We start from the raw sequence: 15,184 nt of genomic DNA on the forward strand, positions 1-15,184 counted from the left end.
CCAGCTCATTAGACAGAAATTAATTAGTAAATAAATGTAGTAACCCAACGAGTGTCTGGACAAACAGGTCAGCAACTCCCCTCGGGGTGGAAGTTCTTGCCACCACTCCCGCGTGGGAAGAGGGGTGGACATATATGAAAAAATGCAGAGGTGGCATCCGTAGAGCGCCGGTGCTGGGCATGGGGAAGGTGGCATGTGTCAAGATCTTCATAGAAAGGGTGTAATGAAAGTAGTGTCTTGAAGGATGAGAAAGAACCTCATGAGGGAATGAGGCAGGAGAAGTTTCCCAGACAGAGAGTACAGTCTATTTGAGCGACTGTTGGGGATGAAAAATGAGGCTGGAGAGAAAGTGGAAGGGCTCAGATAATAGGAGGTGCTAGGAAACCACTGAAGAGTAGCAAGGGGCCAAGAGAATCAAATCTGTGTTTCAGAAAGATAATTCTGACAGAAATGTGGTGGGTAGATTGATGGGGACAGAGGTGGTAGAGAGGGAGGAAAGTATATCGCCTACACTGCAATTATCCAGGTAATAAATGAGAAAGATCTGAAAAACAAATAGGCAGTGTTTGCATGGAACAGAGAAAAGGGAAGATAGTTAAGAAATGTTCTAGAAACAGTACATGTCTTGTTCTTTATCCCAAGCCCACCAAGCATGTAGGTCACTGCCTGAGAGTGCAGAGGCAGAGATGGGCCGGAAGTGTTACTGTAAGTAGCTCCCTCCATGAACAAGGAACCATCAGGAGTAGAGAATAAATGAGCTTGACCAACGCTAATCTCAGTCAACTTGTACTTCCCTCCGTTCTTTGGAGTCATTGCTAAACTCCAGGAGGCTTATCTAGCGCCAAGGCACTCCAAATTTAGATGGTCTGATGTCATTGTCCAAACTGAGTTTCATTGAGAGGCCATGTGGATTGAATGGAAAAAATCCTCACTCAGGTCCAGTGGGTCTTCCTGCTGCTCCTGTGATCCTTTTGGGTTTATGGAAATCAATCTGATCTTCCAGTTTGGACCACATCGGGCTGGAGGAAGCTCACTGGAGTTGTCCAAGGCCCCATCTGCCTAGGCACACCCTGCAATCATTTCCATCCTAGTGTACAGTGAGGAATGGGTCTCCTCTGCTCTCAAAACTCATGAATATAATTGGGGTTTTGCTGCTTTCAGGAGGTGGGGCCCAGGTACCTTTCTCTGAGCCCCACCAACATTTTTGTTCTTTCTTCCCTCCCACAGTGAGGGGAATTATTTCCTAGGCAGGGAATAGGAAGACCTTATTCTTCCTCATCATATGTGCTCTCAAATCTTTGATTGAAATCATGAATCCTTTCCAGTTCCCTAAGGAGCCAGACTTCTGAAACTCAAAAGAGCATGTTTTCCTCTGCTTTTTGATGTCACACCCCTTTCTTGAGGCAATGAACATTAAATGGCCTAGAAGTTCAAATATGGGATAAAGAAAGGGGAGAAAGAAAATAAATAGAAAAAGCTTTGGTTAATTTCAGTTGAATGTTCTTTGGATAAAATATAAATCACATGGGGGCTAGGATCATGTCTGTTTTGCATTGTATCCCTGGTACTTCACAAAGTGTCTGGCATCTAGCAGCACTTGGTAAGATTTGAAGTGAATAAATGAAGACAAGGGCATGAGAGTTAAACGGAGAGCTAAGTCTTAGTTATGGACAGCCTGTGACACATGCAATTTGGCAAGTATGCATTGAACACCTGCTATGTGACAGGCACTATGCTAGATCCTGAGGATGTAGTGGTGGACAAGACAGATTAATAATAATAAATTATTAAGGAACGCAGTAAACAAACAGATCATTACAAATTGATAAATAATGTAAAAGGAATAAACAGAATGAAGTGATAGAGAATAATTTCATGATGGAGAAATGGGAATGGGAGGGTCAGAGCTATTAATCTGACTGCACTTTCCCTCAGACCCCCACACTCCAGAGTGAAAATCAAACTTAAAAAAAAATTAACAAAAGTAGTATTAGTCAAATGTAAAAAGTCATATGAAGAAAGCAAACACAGAATTGCATTTAATATTTACATAATCATCATGCAGGCACAATGATATTACACGTGGATAGTTATGTTTAAAACATCTTGGGTGTTTTATTTCCCAAGTTGAGCTCCACAAGCATATTCTGTTTAAAATTCTTTTCACCTTCTCAAAAGTTATATGCAATAGAATACGTAAAGTTGTTTTAATGTTAGTTCCATCCTTTCTGTTCTATATACTGTAAATTCTAGTTTGTTGACCTTTGAAAAAGTTGCATTTCACTTAGCAGAGAAAATAAAATTGTCCCATTTCCCCCTGGAAAAAGGATAATATTTTCTAATTTTGCAAATGCTTTATGAAAGTATCATTTGACCCTGTATTTTTACAGCTGCTCTGCATTTATTATCAGAGAGGCCCTTCATACAGTATGTTCCTTTTCTTTCATTTCTAGTCAAGGGGTGCTGTTAATATTATTTTGGAATTATTCAAATTTAAGAGTGATAAAAGGCCTCTCTTCAGAGGCTCTTACTAAACAAACCCCTAACTTCTTACTCCTTTAAGGAAACATAAAAGGTTTTTGAGAAAAAAGAAAAGAAAGGAAAAAGGTTTCAGACTATGAGCTTCTTGATTTGGGGATCGGTACTATTCAGCATGGTAACTTCAAGACCTTGCATCTTGCCTGGCATTTAGCAGGTGCTCAGGAAATGGTTGCTGAGTTGAATTGGTTTGGGAAGAAGCAGAGCATTACTATCCTCCTTATACAGATGGGGCAAGTGAGGCTGAAAGGACTTGTGGATGTGTTTGTATCGTGCTTTGCCCTTTACCAAGGGCTCTCACCCAAGTCAGCTCATTTACAAGTCGACCCTCACCACCATTATATAGAAAGTAGGAAAGGTCAAGGTTTTCAAGTAAAAAGATGAGAGTAACAATGTGTTCAACATGCAGTGAATTAGTCACTGCTGGACTACCCACTATGCAGCGAGTCAGTCTCTGTTGCTGTAGGACAACTAAAACCCAATGACGAAAAAGTTCAGGTCCTTAGACAACGACGGAAAGAAGGTTCTCCTTAAAGGACAAAAACAATCAGAAAAGTTATTGCTTGGACCAAAAAAAGCTCTTGTATACTATTGGTGGTTGTGTAAACTGGTCCTATTTTTACGGAGGAAACTTTATGATTATCTCCCCAAATTAAAATGAACATACTTTTGATGTAGCAATTTACTTTTATGAATGTATTCCCACTATAGACATATAGGAACGAGTGCATAGACATGTGAGGAAAAGGATTTAATGAATATAAGAATATGAACATAAAAATATTCACTGTGACATTCTTAGTAACAGAAAAAACTTAAAACAGCCTAAGTGTTCATCAATAGATTGCTGGCTACCCAAATTATGAGTTATCTGGGTAGTGATATTTTATACAAACATTTGAAATACAACATTAATCTACGTATTGACATGAAAAAATGACCACAATATATTAAGTCAAAAGAAAGCTGCTTAACAGTAGGATTTCCTTTGAGCAAAAATACTCATCACAGTATTAGTGATGACTACCTCTGGAAAGTGAGATGGGATTTTTTTTTTACTTTATTCAGTACCACACTACTTGATTTTTTAATGGAAATAGATTATTTTTAAAATTCAAAAATTAAAGAGAAGCTGTTCAATTCTGGCCACCTGAGAAGATTTTTTCTTTAAAACCAACAGTAAGCAGAAGCCAGGAAGTGGCTAGCTATTGCCCTACCTTGCCACAGTGCTTAAACACAATGCTTGGCACACTGTTGGTTCTCAGGAAATATTTTGAGAATTAATGAGTAAGGATGGCTAACCCTGGTTACTCTTTAGTAAATTGAGATGGAAGGACATAAGAACACTGAGATTTTTCTAACCCTAAAATCTGAGTCAGTGGGTCAATGAAGAAGAGTTTACAATGACCACGTCAATAGGGTTGATTTATATTAAAGAAAGACTTGTTATGCAAATGCTGACTCACCAAAAAATAATTTGGGGGTTCTATTTGCAACGGGAGAGGATTCCTAATGAGTCCCCACCATACGTTTCTTTGAGTGTCCGTTACAGCATTTATCTGGTGGTTTAGAGGTCACAGAAGCATAAAGAGGAGGGACTCTCAGACAGTGCTCAAACAGTACAGCCAATTCAGACCCTGAACCTCCTCAGCAACATTCCTATAATCAGTTCAGATTGACTGAATACTGAAAGTGCTTCCACTTTCTCCCAGGGAATTCTTTCTTGAGTGCTAACTACCAGAAAGTTCCTTATTGCACTGAATTGGAATCTGTCTCTTTGTAAAACTGATCCACAGACCCCAGCTCTGCCCCTGGCATCACACGCCCTGAATCTAAGCAGCTGTGCACGGTAGTTTAAGAGGATGGGCTCTGTGAGGCCTGCCTGGAACCCCAGCCTTCACAGGTAGGTGCTGTGTGAGCCTTACGCAAAGATTAGCAACTCTCTCTAAACCTAAGTTTCTTCTTTACAAAATGGGGTCATTATAGTTTCTACCTCATGGGGTTGTTTTAAGAAGATAATGAAATAACATATACAAACTGCCCATCACAATGTATAGCACAAAATACTTAATATTACAATGTTTATAGACCTTGCCATGAGGTATTTGACAGAAGCAGGCAGGAAAGTGGCAAAAAATAGCAAAGTTAACATGTGAGGTGTCTGTCAGTGAAATGTGACTCTAGAGTCAGTCCAGTGACTCTAGCATCTCCTCTATTTGCCTCACTGGAAACAAATGAGAAAAACACTCCCAGTAGGAGGAGGGAAATTTCATACCATTAATTCAGGAACAACAAAAGTCTGTACTTTCACAATTATAGATACTAACTTGTAAGAGTAACTTCAGGTGTTTGAGAATCTCACTCACCTCTGGGGGACACAAGGAAAGAGGTCTCCCTGAGGCTTTCTAATATTCAAATAGCTGTCAGGTGAAACACAAGTCCTTTCCAGCCATCTGAAACTTTTCTCAGGGCTCATGACTACCTCTCAGCCTGGATTTGACTTTACCTTATTATTCAAGACATAAATTATACATCCTACCGAAAAATAATTTGGGGGAATTTCAGGAATATGTGGGTGAGCACAATGCACACATATATTTACAATATACATGCACATTACATACCATATGAAATTTAGTGGACTAGGATACTTAGGACCTAGGTCTAATCTTGACTTGGCCACTAATTTATGGTGTGAACTCTTAGGATCTCAGTTTACTCACCTATAAAGCGGTTCTAATCCATGATTCTCACACTATGTTCCAAGGAGCTCAAGGTTTCCACAGCAGTGCTGGGGGCTGCTTTAACAGGGCTCCAGGCTCCATCTTGTTTCAAGCTGAGCACCAATATTCTTAAAAAATCTATTACATATATTGGGGTTCTGCATAAGATTTCGCTTGAAGAATGAGTCTTTTCCATCAAACGATGTTTGAAAATCACTGAATCAGGTGTCTTCAAAGTTCCTTCCAGAACCTGAAGGTTCTGAGTTCCTTTTTCCTACTTGTATTTCAGAAGTGAGGCCGGAGGGAGAGAAGGGGGGAAGAAAGGGGGAGGAGGGGGGGGAGAGGGGAAGGAGGAGGAAGAGTGTTGATGGTGGTGGGGGTGGAGAGAAGAGAAGAGAAGAGGCCAGAGTGACAAATATAACTTCTCTATGTTATCAGGCGTGGTTTGAGAATGGGGTATTCTGATTAATGATTCTTACTCACTGTCTTCCTAAGTATATTACCTGACAATATAATAACATTGGATAAGATTAAGTCCCTTTTTATTATGCAGCTGGTACCTAATGCCCAGGACATTTACAATAACTTCATGCCCACGCCACCCCCCATTTCCCAGCTTTAAGTTTAAATCATTAAACTGAGAGAAAATCTTTAGTTCTCCAAGTTAATGGCTCATTCCTTCCAGAAACTGTCTAGCAGCATCCTTACAATACAATAAGAGCAAAAGTATAATGAGTTTGGAGGATGATAAGTCAGCAATAATGAGGTCAGTCTTGAACTCATAGCAGAAGAGTTCAAGGATGTCTCTTTTGATAGCAGAGGAGATTCTGACGCCCCTCTTCTCGTCAACTCCCCTCAAACGCTCCCTCTGACAAGCGCAACCAAAGCAAGGCAAATCCCAGATGTGAGCCAGTCCCTTTACTTTACAAAATTGTGAACTGCTGCAAGAAGCCTGCAGAAATGTCATCACAGAGCTGTGTTCCTACGTGGTGAGTTCCTACGTGGGGGTGAAGAACCGGGAAGAGTTTATAGGAGAATAGTGGGGTTATGTGGGGGCCATCTTTGACTGAAGAGGTGCCCCCTGAATCTCTGTGGTCCCTGGAGTGCACAGCTGCGGAGCTCAGCTGCATCAACAGAGCCACGTGTGTGGGGCTGTAACCTCCCTCTGCAGGGACAGCAGGGTGCGGTGGAAAGAGGACTGGACATGGAATCAGAAGACTTAGCTGTTCCAGGATAAGGTGCTTCATTTCTCTGAACCACTATTTCCCTAACTGAAAAACAAAAATAAAAATACTCACTGGATCTGCCTCACAGGCATATCTTATGGTTTAAATAAAACTGGGTCTGAAAAGCATTTTGTAAATTAGAAAGACCCATAAAGAGATAAGCCTGTATTCAGTAACCTGTGAGATAGTTGTCTGAATGTGATCCTTAAGAAGCCCCAGAAAGCTTGCTTCAATCACTTTCCTAAGATACGATACAAAAGGTTAGTGAATTACAAATTCATGAAGCGTTTCACCATGTTCACATAATTTTTCAATCTAAGTCTTAATTATAAAAACCATTGTATCTGATACTCTACAAAGAACTATATATAGAATTATAAGAAAAAAGCATACATATTATAAAATCTAATTACAAATGATTTCAAAAAATACGACTAGATTATTCTTAAAGAACTACTGTAGTGGCGATTGAGCTTGTAAATGTATACAGTTATATCAAAAAGTTTTACAAAAATAGCCGGAATCCAGTCTCCACTTCACAACTTCAATAAGTAGTGTAGATTAGTGTGTATCTTACTCCTATTTTAGTAAGAATAGGAGGTGCCGCAGAGCCATCCTCATCCAGTAGACTGAGACGCCAGAAGACCATGGAGCTCAGCTGCCTACAAAAGACCATCAGCTCTTCTGGTCAGGAAGTTCTCTGGAGCAATCCTCTTCATTCTCCTCTGAGCAGGGCAGGTTCAGTGCACTCATCACGGGATGGATCCAGGACGTGGTCTGCGTTACGTGACTCGAGAAGAACAAGGAATGCAATTACAATCTGAGACGTGGTCCTTCTACCCATCCACGCAAGTACTGATCCTAGTGACATTGCTTCTCCCCTCCCTTGTGATAGGAAGCAGTTGGAACTGGATCCAATAGTTTTTATAAGTCTTAGACGTGTTTTAAGGTTCAACAAAAACCATTTCTATTTTTCTTCTTTGGTGAAAAGGAACACAGGAGAATGGGTCATCTTTGACTCCTCATGTTTCCTTACCTGACATTCAGTCAGTCAGCAAGTCCTGTGATTGTCTTGCTGTAAATCACTGGAATCTTTTCCTTCCTCGCCTTTTCCAATGCTATAGCCTGGGTCACTGAAATAGCTTGTCTCTCTGCCTCTGTTCTAGCTCTTTTCTAATTCAGTCTCCACTCCAGCCAAGAGATCTTTCTAAATGACAAATCATACTCTGTGGCTCACCCGCTAAAAATTCAGTGCCAACCAATGCCTTCTGGATCAAATACCTACTCTACGGTATGACATACTTTGTTTTTTACTTGCCTCAACAACACTTTCTTCTCTGCTACAATCTTCCTTCCTCCCACCTTATTTACCTAGTTAACTCATACTAATTCTAAAGAACCAAATCTCCTTCAAGATTGCTCTGATCTGTGCCCATGGTCTTACCTTATTACATTGTTATAAATGCCCATTTATTTTTAAGCCTTCTTACTGCATATGAAGCTCCTTGAGGGCAGGAAGTATGTTTCTTATCTTTGAATTTATGGTGCCTAACATGTTCTCAGAACAAATGACCAGGCATTTCAGGGAGAACAAGCAGAGGTAAGGAAGGACGTGCAAAAGATACAGGGCATGTTCGGGGAGTGGGGAAACAACATCACCAAGTGTGCCCCTACCTGGGGGACGGTGTTTCTCAGACCTAGTATCCCACTCCCATCCTTCAGCTGGATGAATCTCCTAAATCCACATTATCTGTCCAGCTCCTGAGTGTTGGACAGCCAGCTTTTGGAATTAGGATGATTTGTTTCTTGTCCTTGGATCCTCTTTCTAGCCCTGGTTTACCCCACAGCCCTCATCTATCCTAGATCAGTTCCCCCTGCCCCTATCCTACCCAAACTCAACCTCAGAAGCAGCATCATGTCTTAGATCAAGTCCTTTTGAGGGCTGGCACTTATGAGGATCAAATAAGATTGTGGATCTGAAAGTACCTCCTATATTACAGGACAACATTTTCCACAGAGTGTTCCAAGGGTTTTTACAAAATGTTATGTGAAGAAGAGAATTCTATGGTCAAATAAGTTTGAGATAACACTAAGTTAAACATAGTTATCTAGGCTTCTTTAGGATTTCTCAGAGCCTTAAATATACTAATGTGTTCTATGACTCTCCAAGAGTACGCAATATGACTGAAACTAGCCTCTTAGCACACACGGGGCTAGTGTTCCACAGAGCACAATTTGGGAACTATCACTAAAATGCTCTTACTTCATCAGCGGTTGATGACAGTAACTGAAATTGTTGGACTTAGTGCAATCGTCAGTTTCACTGTCATTACTGGATTTGGTTTGTTTTCAATCTTATACTCTAAATTCTATCCATGTCCCCCTGTACAAATTATTCAACTTCTGTGCTTAAATATAAAAAATGCATCTTTCCATGGAAGATCACTGATAGTTTCATGATGGGGTAAAAAAGTTTCAGATATTTAAGAATCAAGGAGAAGGTGGTAAGGCCCAGACATCTTCCTAGTTTCAAACCTTGGAGTGTGGTTAAGTGGTACAAAGAATCATTATTCTCTTGACAGTAATCCACATTACTATTATCTCTTTAAAATGGTTTAATGGAATTTCTTCTTATGGAGGTTAAACTTACTAAGGCATTTGATTCTGCACAGGTTAACTTCATTTCAAGGCTTTTATAAAGCTGGAAAGTGGCTTAAATTGAAAGTGGTTTTAAAGAAACACTAATGAGTGTCACATAAGAGGGCCAGAACACGGCTGCAAGGTGGAATGAGGACACGCCATCCTGGACAAAATACCTGTTTAAACTAAAAGGAAAAAGCTCCATGAGACAGTTTTGCTAATTTCAAACTCTTGGTATATATACTTTAATGTTTATCAGCACATTTACAATATGTTAGTCCAAAGAAGAGACTTTAATTTGGATGATGATAAATCCTCCCTCCCCTGTAATGACCCCTAACTGTGGAGGGTGGGAAGGAAGATAAACAGGAACAATTACCTGAGGGATGAGTTTGGGTGCGTGCTTTCCTACTTGACTTTTTAAAAAATAAAACTCTAATGCTTGAAATGTTATAACTGTCCATATATGGACATTTCATTAAATTGATAATTTATAATAATCAAAAACAAATGTCTAAGAAAAAAATGTAGTTATAGGCTCTAAACAATAAATATTAGAAAGTTCACCAGAAGGTCATCCTTGCCAGTAACCTTCGTTAAGCACTTTTAATTAACAAATCAACATCTGATCTTATTGCAAATACAAAAGGAACACCATAAAATATTGATTAATCTTATATTCACAATACGCTTCTCTGTACATGTTTAAAAAACACACACCTAAGCACCAAACAGGCAATTACAACAGCTACTCACTAGAAAAAATAAAACTTGAGCAACAGAGAGATAGTGTTCTGGGCTTCAAGGACACATTTCACACCCAGGTCTTTCATAAAAACATCCAGAACCAATGCTTCTAAAACTCAGGTAATGCACGTAATGTGCCTGGCGACAAGCAGATATTCAATAAATGATCATGGCTAGTTTCATTGATAATTATGGCTTTCTGATTATTGTAAGAAAAACTTGGAATTCTTCCTATGATGCTGGGATGGGGCCATTTGTGGGTATACTATTCAATTTTATGTCCTAGGGCACAATGTGACTAAAGAGCTTTGACATAATCAGTATGATGAGATAATCCCAGATTTATTGGCTTGGAGAACATTCTAGTATTAGAAATATTTCCTCTCTGATTTGTGTGCTTGGTAATTCAACTGAGAAGAGAGAGAATAAATCAGCCCTGTTGACTCTGTTTAATTAATAAAGACCCCATGGTTGACAAAGTAAGATGCTGTTACTTAGCATGAAAAATTTAGAGGTCTGGAGAATAAATGAGGCTGACTATGAAACATGAAAATCTTCCATTTGAATATACAGTACCTCTGGCAAACGTTCCTGCAGAGAGTGCATCTGACCTGATTTGGGGAGCCACCAACAGCAGTTCAGATATATTTGAAAATCTAAAAAGCATAATACTACTTGCCTCTAAATGATTGCCAAATCTGTTGCTGGAAAACATTAATATTTGATTTGGGAAGATGACAGTGTTGAGTTTTTTCTTTTATAATATTAGTAAATTGAAAGACATATTTCAGAGCTTATAAAAAAAACCCAAGAGAATACACTTTATTTTATTGGCAAAGAAATCTAAGTGAATTATTTAAATCCCATTATAATTACCCTCCTTATGTTTCTTACCTCCTAGCATGCAAAATGCTTTCTTTCAAAATAAAAATTTAGGACAGCCTGTTAAGAGAAAAGTGGTTTAAAGACAAAAAGTGCACTAGTTTTGTATAAATTCATTCTTATAACCCTCTGTGATGATGACATAGGTCCTTTTGTTAATCTTCCATTGGAGATGGCATTATTTATATAGCATTGTGAATTTAGCAAGATTGCATATATTATTTTATCATGTTTAAGATAAAGCTGCAGAATAATGAGCCAAAGTAATTAACTTCCAATGTTCTTTTTTTTGGGGGCGGGGGGATAGTCTTATGTGTACAACATTCATATGAACCAGAAAAAAAAACAAATAAGTAAATCCATGTTAATTCAATCTGTTTCTGGCACCAGTAACTTGGAAACACTGGAAAATTTTACAACTGGCCATAAATTGCAGGTAGTAGTTACAATAAAAGATTTATATTTAAAAAATAATCCCAATTGAAAACAAATTAGAAGGTAAGAACAAAAAGTGAATGGTATCAATAAAATTATAAAAAAGTCACCCAACCATGAAGTGGCATGTATTCTTGTCAGACACTGGTTATGAGAATGACTACAGATTAGTAATATGAAGTATCCATTCCAAAACACGTTTAAGAGAAAATTACAGGCAGTTTGTTTCCATGGATATATAAGGAGTTCCCTCTTACATAATTTTAGAAATATATGCCTAAAATCAACAGGAATATTTCTCATTAATGAACTTTGTAAATATCATGGAACACTTTGAGCATTTCGTAATTAGGCATTCGGAAATCTAGCGAGGCTCTGATCAAATATTAGCAGGATGCCATCCATATCTTTACAGTTTTGAGGACAAATGTTATTTTTATTATATATTTACGGCACTTTCTATAAAAAAATACATCAGATATCTTTGGAAAGTTCAAAAAATCCAATTAATTAAAAAATCTTTAGGTCTCAGATATCAAATCATATTACAAGAATCTAAAATATTACTTATGCATAATATTGGAAAAAATTGCTATGTCACTATACTTGTAAAACTAGATCACTGAAAAGAAAATTCCTGAAAAAAAATATGGAAAATATTAATAATATTTTTTTCAAATAATATACAGAAGCTTAGATTGCTGGCAATTTTGTATAGAACCAAAACATCCCAGGTCCGAAGCTGATGCAATTAATTTTTCAAAGAAAGAAAGTGTTCTATAGTCACAAATTACAGCTCTGGGTAGCTCTATTTTTAATCACTGTAGGATAAAAAAATACAGAAGACCTCAAAGAACATGTCCCACTGACACTGGTACCTATACACTGGACTATTAGATTCTAATAAATAATTATTCAGAATTTTATAGTTGCTATATTTGTACATTCTCATACACCCATTGGCAGTGTCCACCAACATTTATGTTCTCCATTCCATACTGTAGAGTTGTTACCAGGAGGCAGCTGCCCAGGAAGAGACTACATTTTCCAGCTCCCCTTTCATTTACATCCTTATGTGAGCATGTGACTAGTTCCTACCAATGGAAGGTGAGAGAATTGAGGTTTGTGTCTTGTAGGCCAGAGGTTTTTAAGCAGCTGGAGTGGGGGCCGGCCCAGCTGAGCGGCACAGTGGTTAAGTTCACACACTCCGCTTTGGCGGCCCAGGGTTTGCAGGTTTGGATCCTGGGTGCGAACTGACACACCGCTCATCAAGCCATGCTGTGGCAGTGTCCCACATACCAAATAGAGGAGGATGGGCACAGATGTTAGCTCAGGGCTAATCTTCCTCAGCAAAAAGAGGAAGATTGGCAATGGATGTTGGCTCAGGGCCGATCTTCCTCACCAAAAAAAAAAAAAAAAAGCTGGAGTGCTTTCTCTACTTTTACTCCTCATCCACTAACTGAATGCAGAGGACTCTGAGGCCCGAGGGGATGGCAGAGCCATGTGCTAGAAGTTGTTGAGGTCTTGAAGTCACCACCCAAAGAAAAGAAACGCCATCCATGAACCAGGAATCCCTGCATTGACTGGTATGTGAACGTTAAGACACTGAGAGGCTGTGGTTTGGTATAGCAGCTAGTGTCATTCTAAGTCAATGTCAAGCAAGAAGAGAGTATTTCAAGATGAAGTCGTGATTATTACTTTCCTAGAAATACATATACAACTTTTACGAATCAAAGAGCTTGTCTTTCTAAAACACAAAAAACAGGGAATAAATACATATTTTCATGCTACTTTAAATTTATGTCAATAATCAAAAGACTGTCAGAATCCAGATTAATGGAACTAAAATTAATTAGAAACAAGTTTGCAAGACGATCGCCAAAGTTTCCACATTAAATTCCCACTTATGAGTAGAAGTGCATCAAATACAGAAGCTACTTTAATTTTTAATGTTCTTATTAAAACAGTAAGAATTATAATACAAGTCATAAGCCTTTTATTTAGTTTATCCAATAAAATAAGTTTAATAAACATCTGAATAAATGTATTTTTCTTAAATACCAGATTTGAAATCTTAAAATAACTAAAATTATTTGAAAGAAAATTTCAACTAATTTTAAACTTAGTCTAGTATTATTTTTTTGCCAAAGTTAAACTGACTACACTAAAAATATAAATATATATATTATATTAGAGAAGAATTGACATCCAAAAATCACAAAGCTGAAAGGGACTTGGAGGGGTCCCTTGTAAGACTATCTCTAAAGTCTTGAGGTGTTTTATAAGTATTATTGACTCCATATTGAGAGTGAGTGCTATAAAGTAGAAACCTTCACTTATAGTAAAAATTATGGGCTAAAAACCAAACATGCCATCAACCTTTATAGTTCTCTCACGAACTTTACATACTAATTGTTTCTAATGGTGCCACCATTGACTTGTGAATAAATGGATTTATTTAAGGTCTTTTAGAACCTTAGTATATTTTAAAGGAGAGAAAGAGTTATACTTATCCTCATCTTATATATGAGGAAACTAATACTGAGAGAGGTGAACTAACTCACTCCAGGTCATAAAACTAGTAAGTATTAGAGCCAGGACCTGGATCCAAATCTGACTTCTGAGAATTTAACCATTATGTTATCCTCCTCTCTGAGGTTCTGTTATCTGGGTTGGTTTCCACAATAATATGTATGAAGGTTCTGGGATGGATTAAATGATCACCTGAAAGGGCTCTTCAGCTTTATAAGATGAAATAAAGATGTGCTGACTGACTAATTCAATGATCATAGATTATATGTCTAAAGCATTTTTTAAAGCACTTGCCACAAAATTCATAAAAATTTTATTGAGTAAGTATAAATAAAGAGTACTGTGTGAGGCCTGCTTTCCCAGCAGTCTTACACTTGTCACATCATGTGGCAATGAATTCTTAATATGTCTATCTTTGCCCACTAGGCTGTTAGCTTCGAGAGGGCAGGGAAGTTTCCTATGCATCTTTATAGCTCCAGTGTCTGGCTCACAGAAAGTGGGGGTCAATAAATGTTTGATGCGTGGATCCATTAGACCTTCCACTGATATATTACTATTGTTATGCCACTGAGTAAAAAATGCTCCAAAGTGGTAGATTAGCTTATTTACAATTGAGGATCAGATAAAACAATCTTCAGATGTGATAATGCAGTGGCCTTGCCCTAAATGACTCAGAAATATGTGTATAGAAACTCAACTTTATCAGGGAAAAAGTTCAATTTATTTAAATAGTCAAAAAGTTACCAAATAACCAGAATTACTAGCCCTCTTCACCAATAGTCTCATACCTGAGTAACTTGAAAAGGTCTATTCATATCTTTGGTGGTAGGTAATAACTGAATCACTATGATAATTCAAACAATTTCAACTAGAGTTTAATTGCTAAATAGCTGGAATTATGTGTAAACTTACTCAAATCCCAGGCTTTAAGTTAGAATTATTTACATCAAAAAAAATACTATTTTAGCAAAACAAATCTTGTGTTAACTATTAGAGTATAAACTGTTACCAAAGACAAATACACATGATGGTAAGTGGTCTGGCTAAGTGCTCACCCCACCCCTCATTCTCTGACCTTTACTGAGCAGATTTTACCACACTGGGATTTTCAGCCTCTGAAATGATTCAGAATACAGCCAGAGCCATGTTCCTAGGCACCTGATGCCCAACAGAAGGATGGAGAGTTTCATAGAGGGACCTGGTTAATGCTGATGCTAAGTAACAAAGTCCAAGTCTGATCCAAGAAGACCTCCAGCCCCCTCAATATCCTAGAGCATTCATTTGATGTGGATGTTCGGGTATGCGGAAGCTGGAGAAGACTTTACATCAGATAAGCATTTTGTTCTTTACAATGTCCTTTGATACCAATTTCCCAATTTGCTTTTCATATGAATCTCATGAACCTTACTTTTCTCTACAATTTTTACAGTTGAAGAGACTGAGGCTAAGAGAGTTCAAGTA

The 15,184-nt window shown here is 38.1% G+C and overlaps 1 protein-coding gene across 6 annotated transcripts in view; it reads right to left on the minus strand.

The window, feature by feature from the left end:
• Nucleotides 1–3,270: 3,270 nt before the first annotated feature.
• Nucleotides 3,271–15,184, minus strand: part of STXBP4 (syntaxin binding protein 4) — a 162,105-nt gene continuing 150,191 nt past the window's right edge. For 5 of the 6 annotated variants that reach the window (XM_058560622.1, XM_058560621.1, XM_058560623.1 and 2 more), the window contains one exon: nt 3,271–7,277. In XM_058560622.1, the coding sequence (XP_058416605.1) occupies nt 7,163–7,277 (115 nt within the window). In that variant the 3' untranslated portion in view covers nt 3,271–7,162. Of the gene's footprint in view, nt 7,278–10,768; nt 10,817–15,184 lie in introns of all 6 variants that reach the window. The other variant, XM_058560626.1, reaches the window with a different exon arrangement.

Source organism: Diceros bicornis, chromosome 18 (assembly GCF_020826845.1).
Source record: "Diceros bicornis minor isolate mBicDic1 chromosome 18, mDicBic1.mat.cur, whole genome shotgun sequence".
Classification (NCBI taxonomy): Eukaryota; Metazoa; Chordata; class Mammalia; order Perissodactyla; family Rhinocerotidae; genus Diceros; species Diceros bicornis.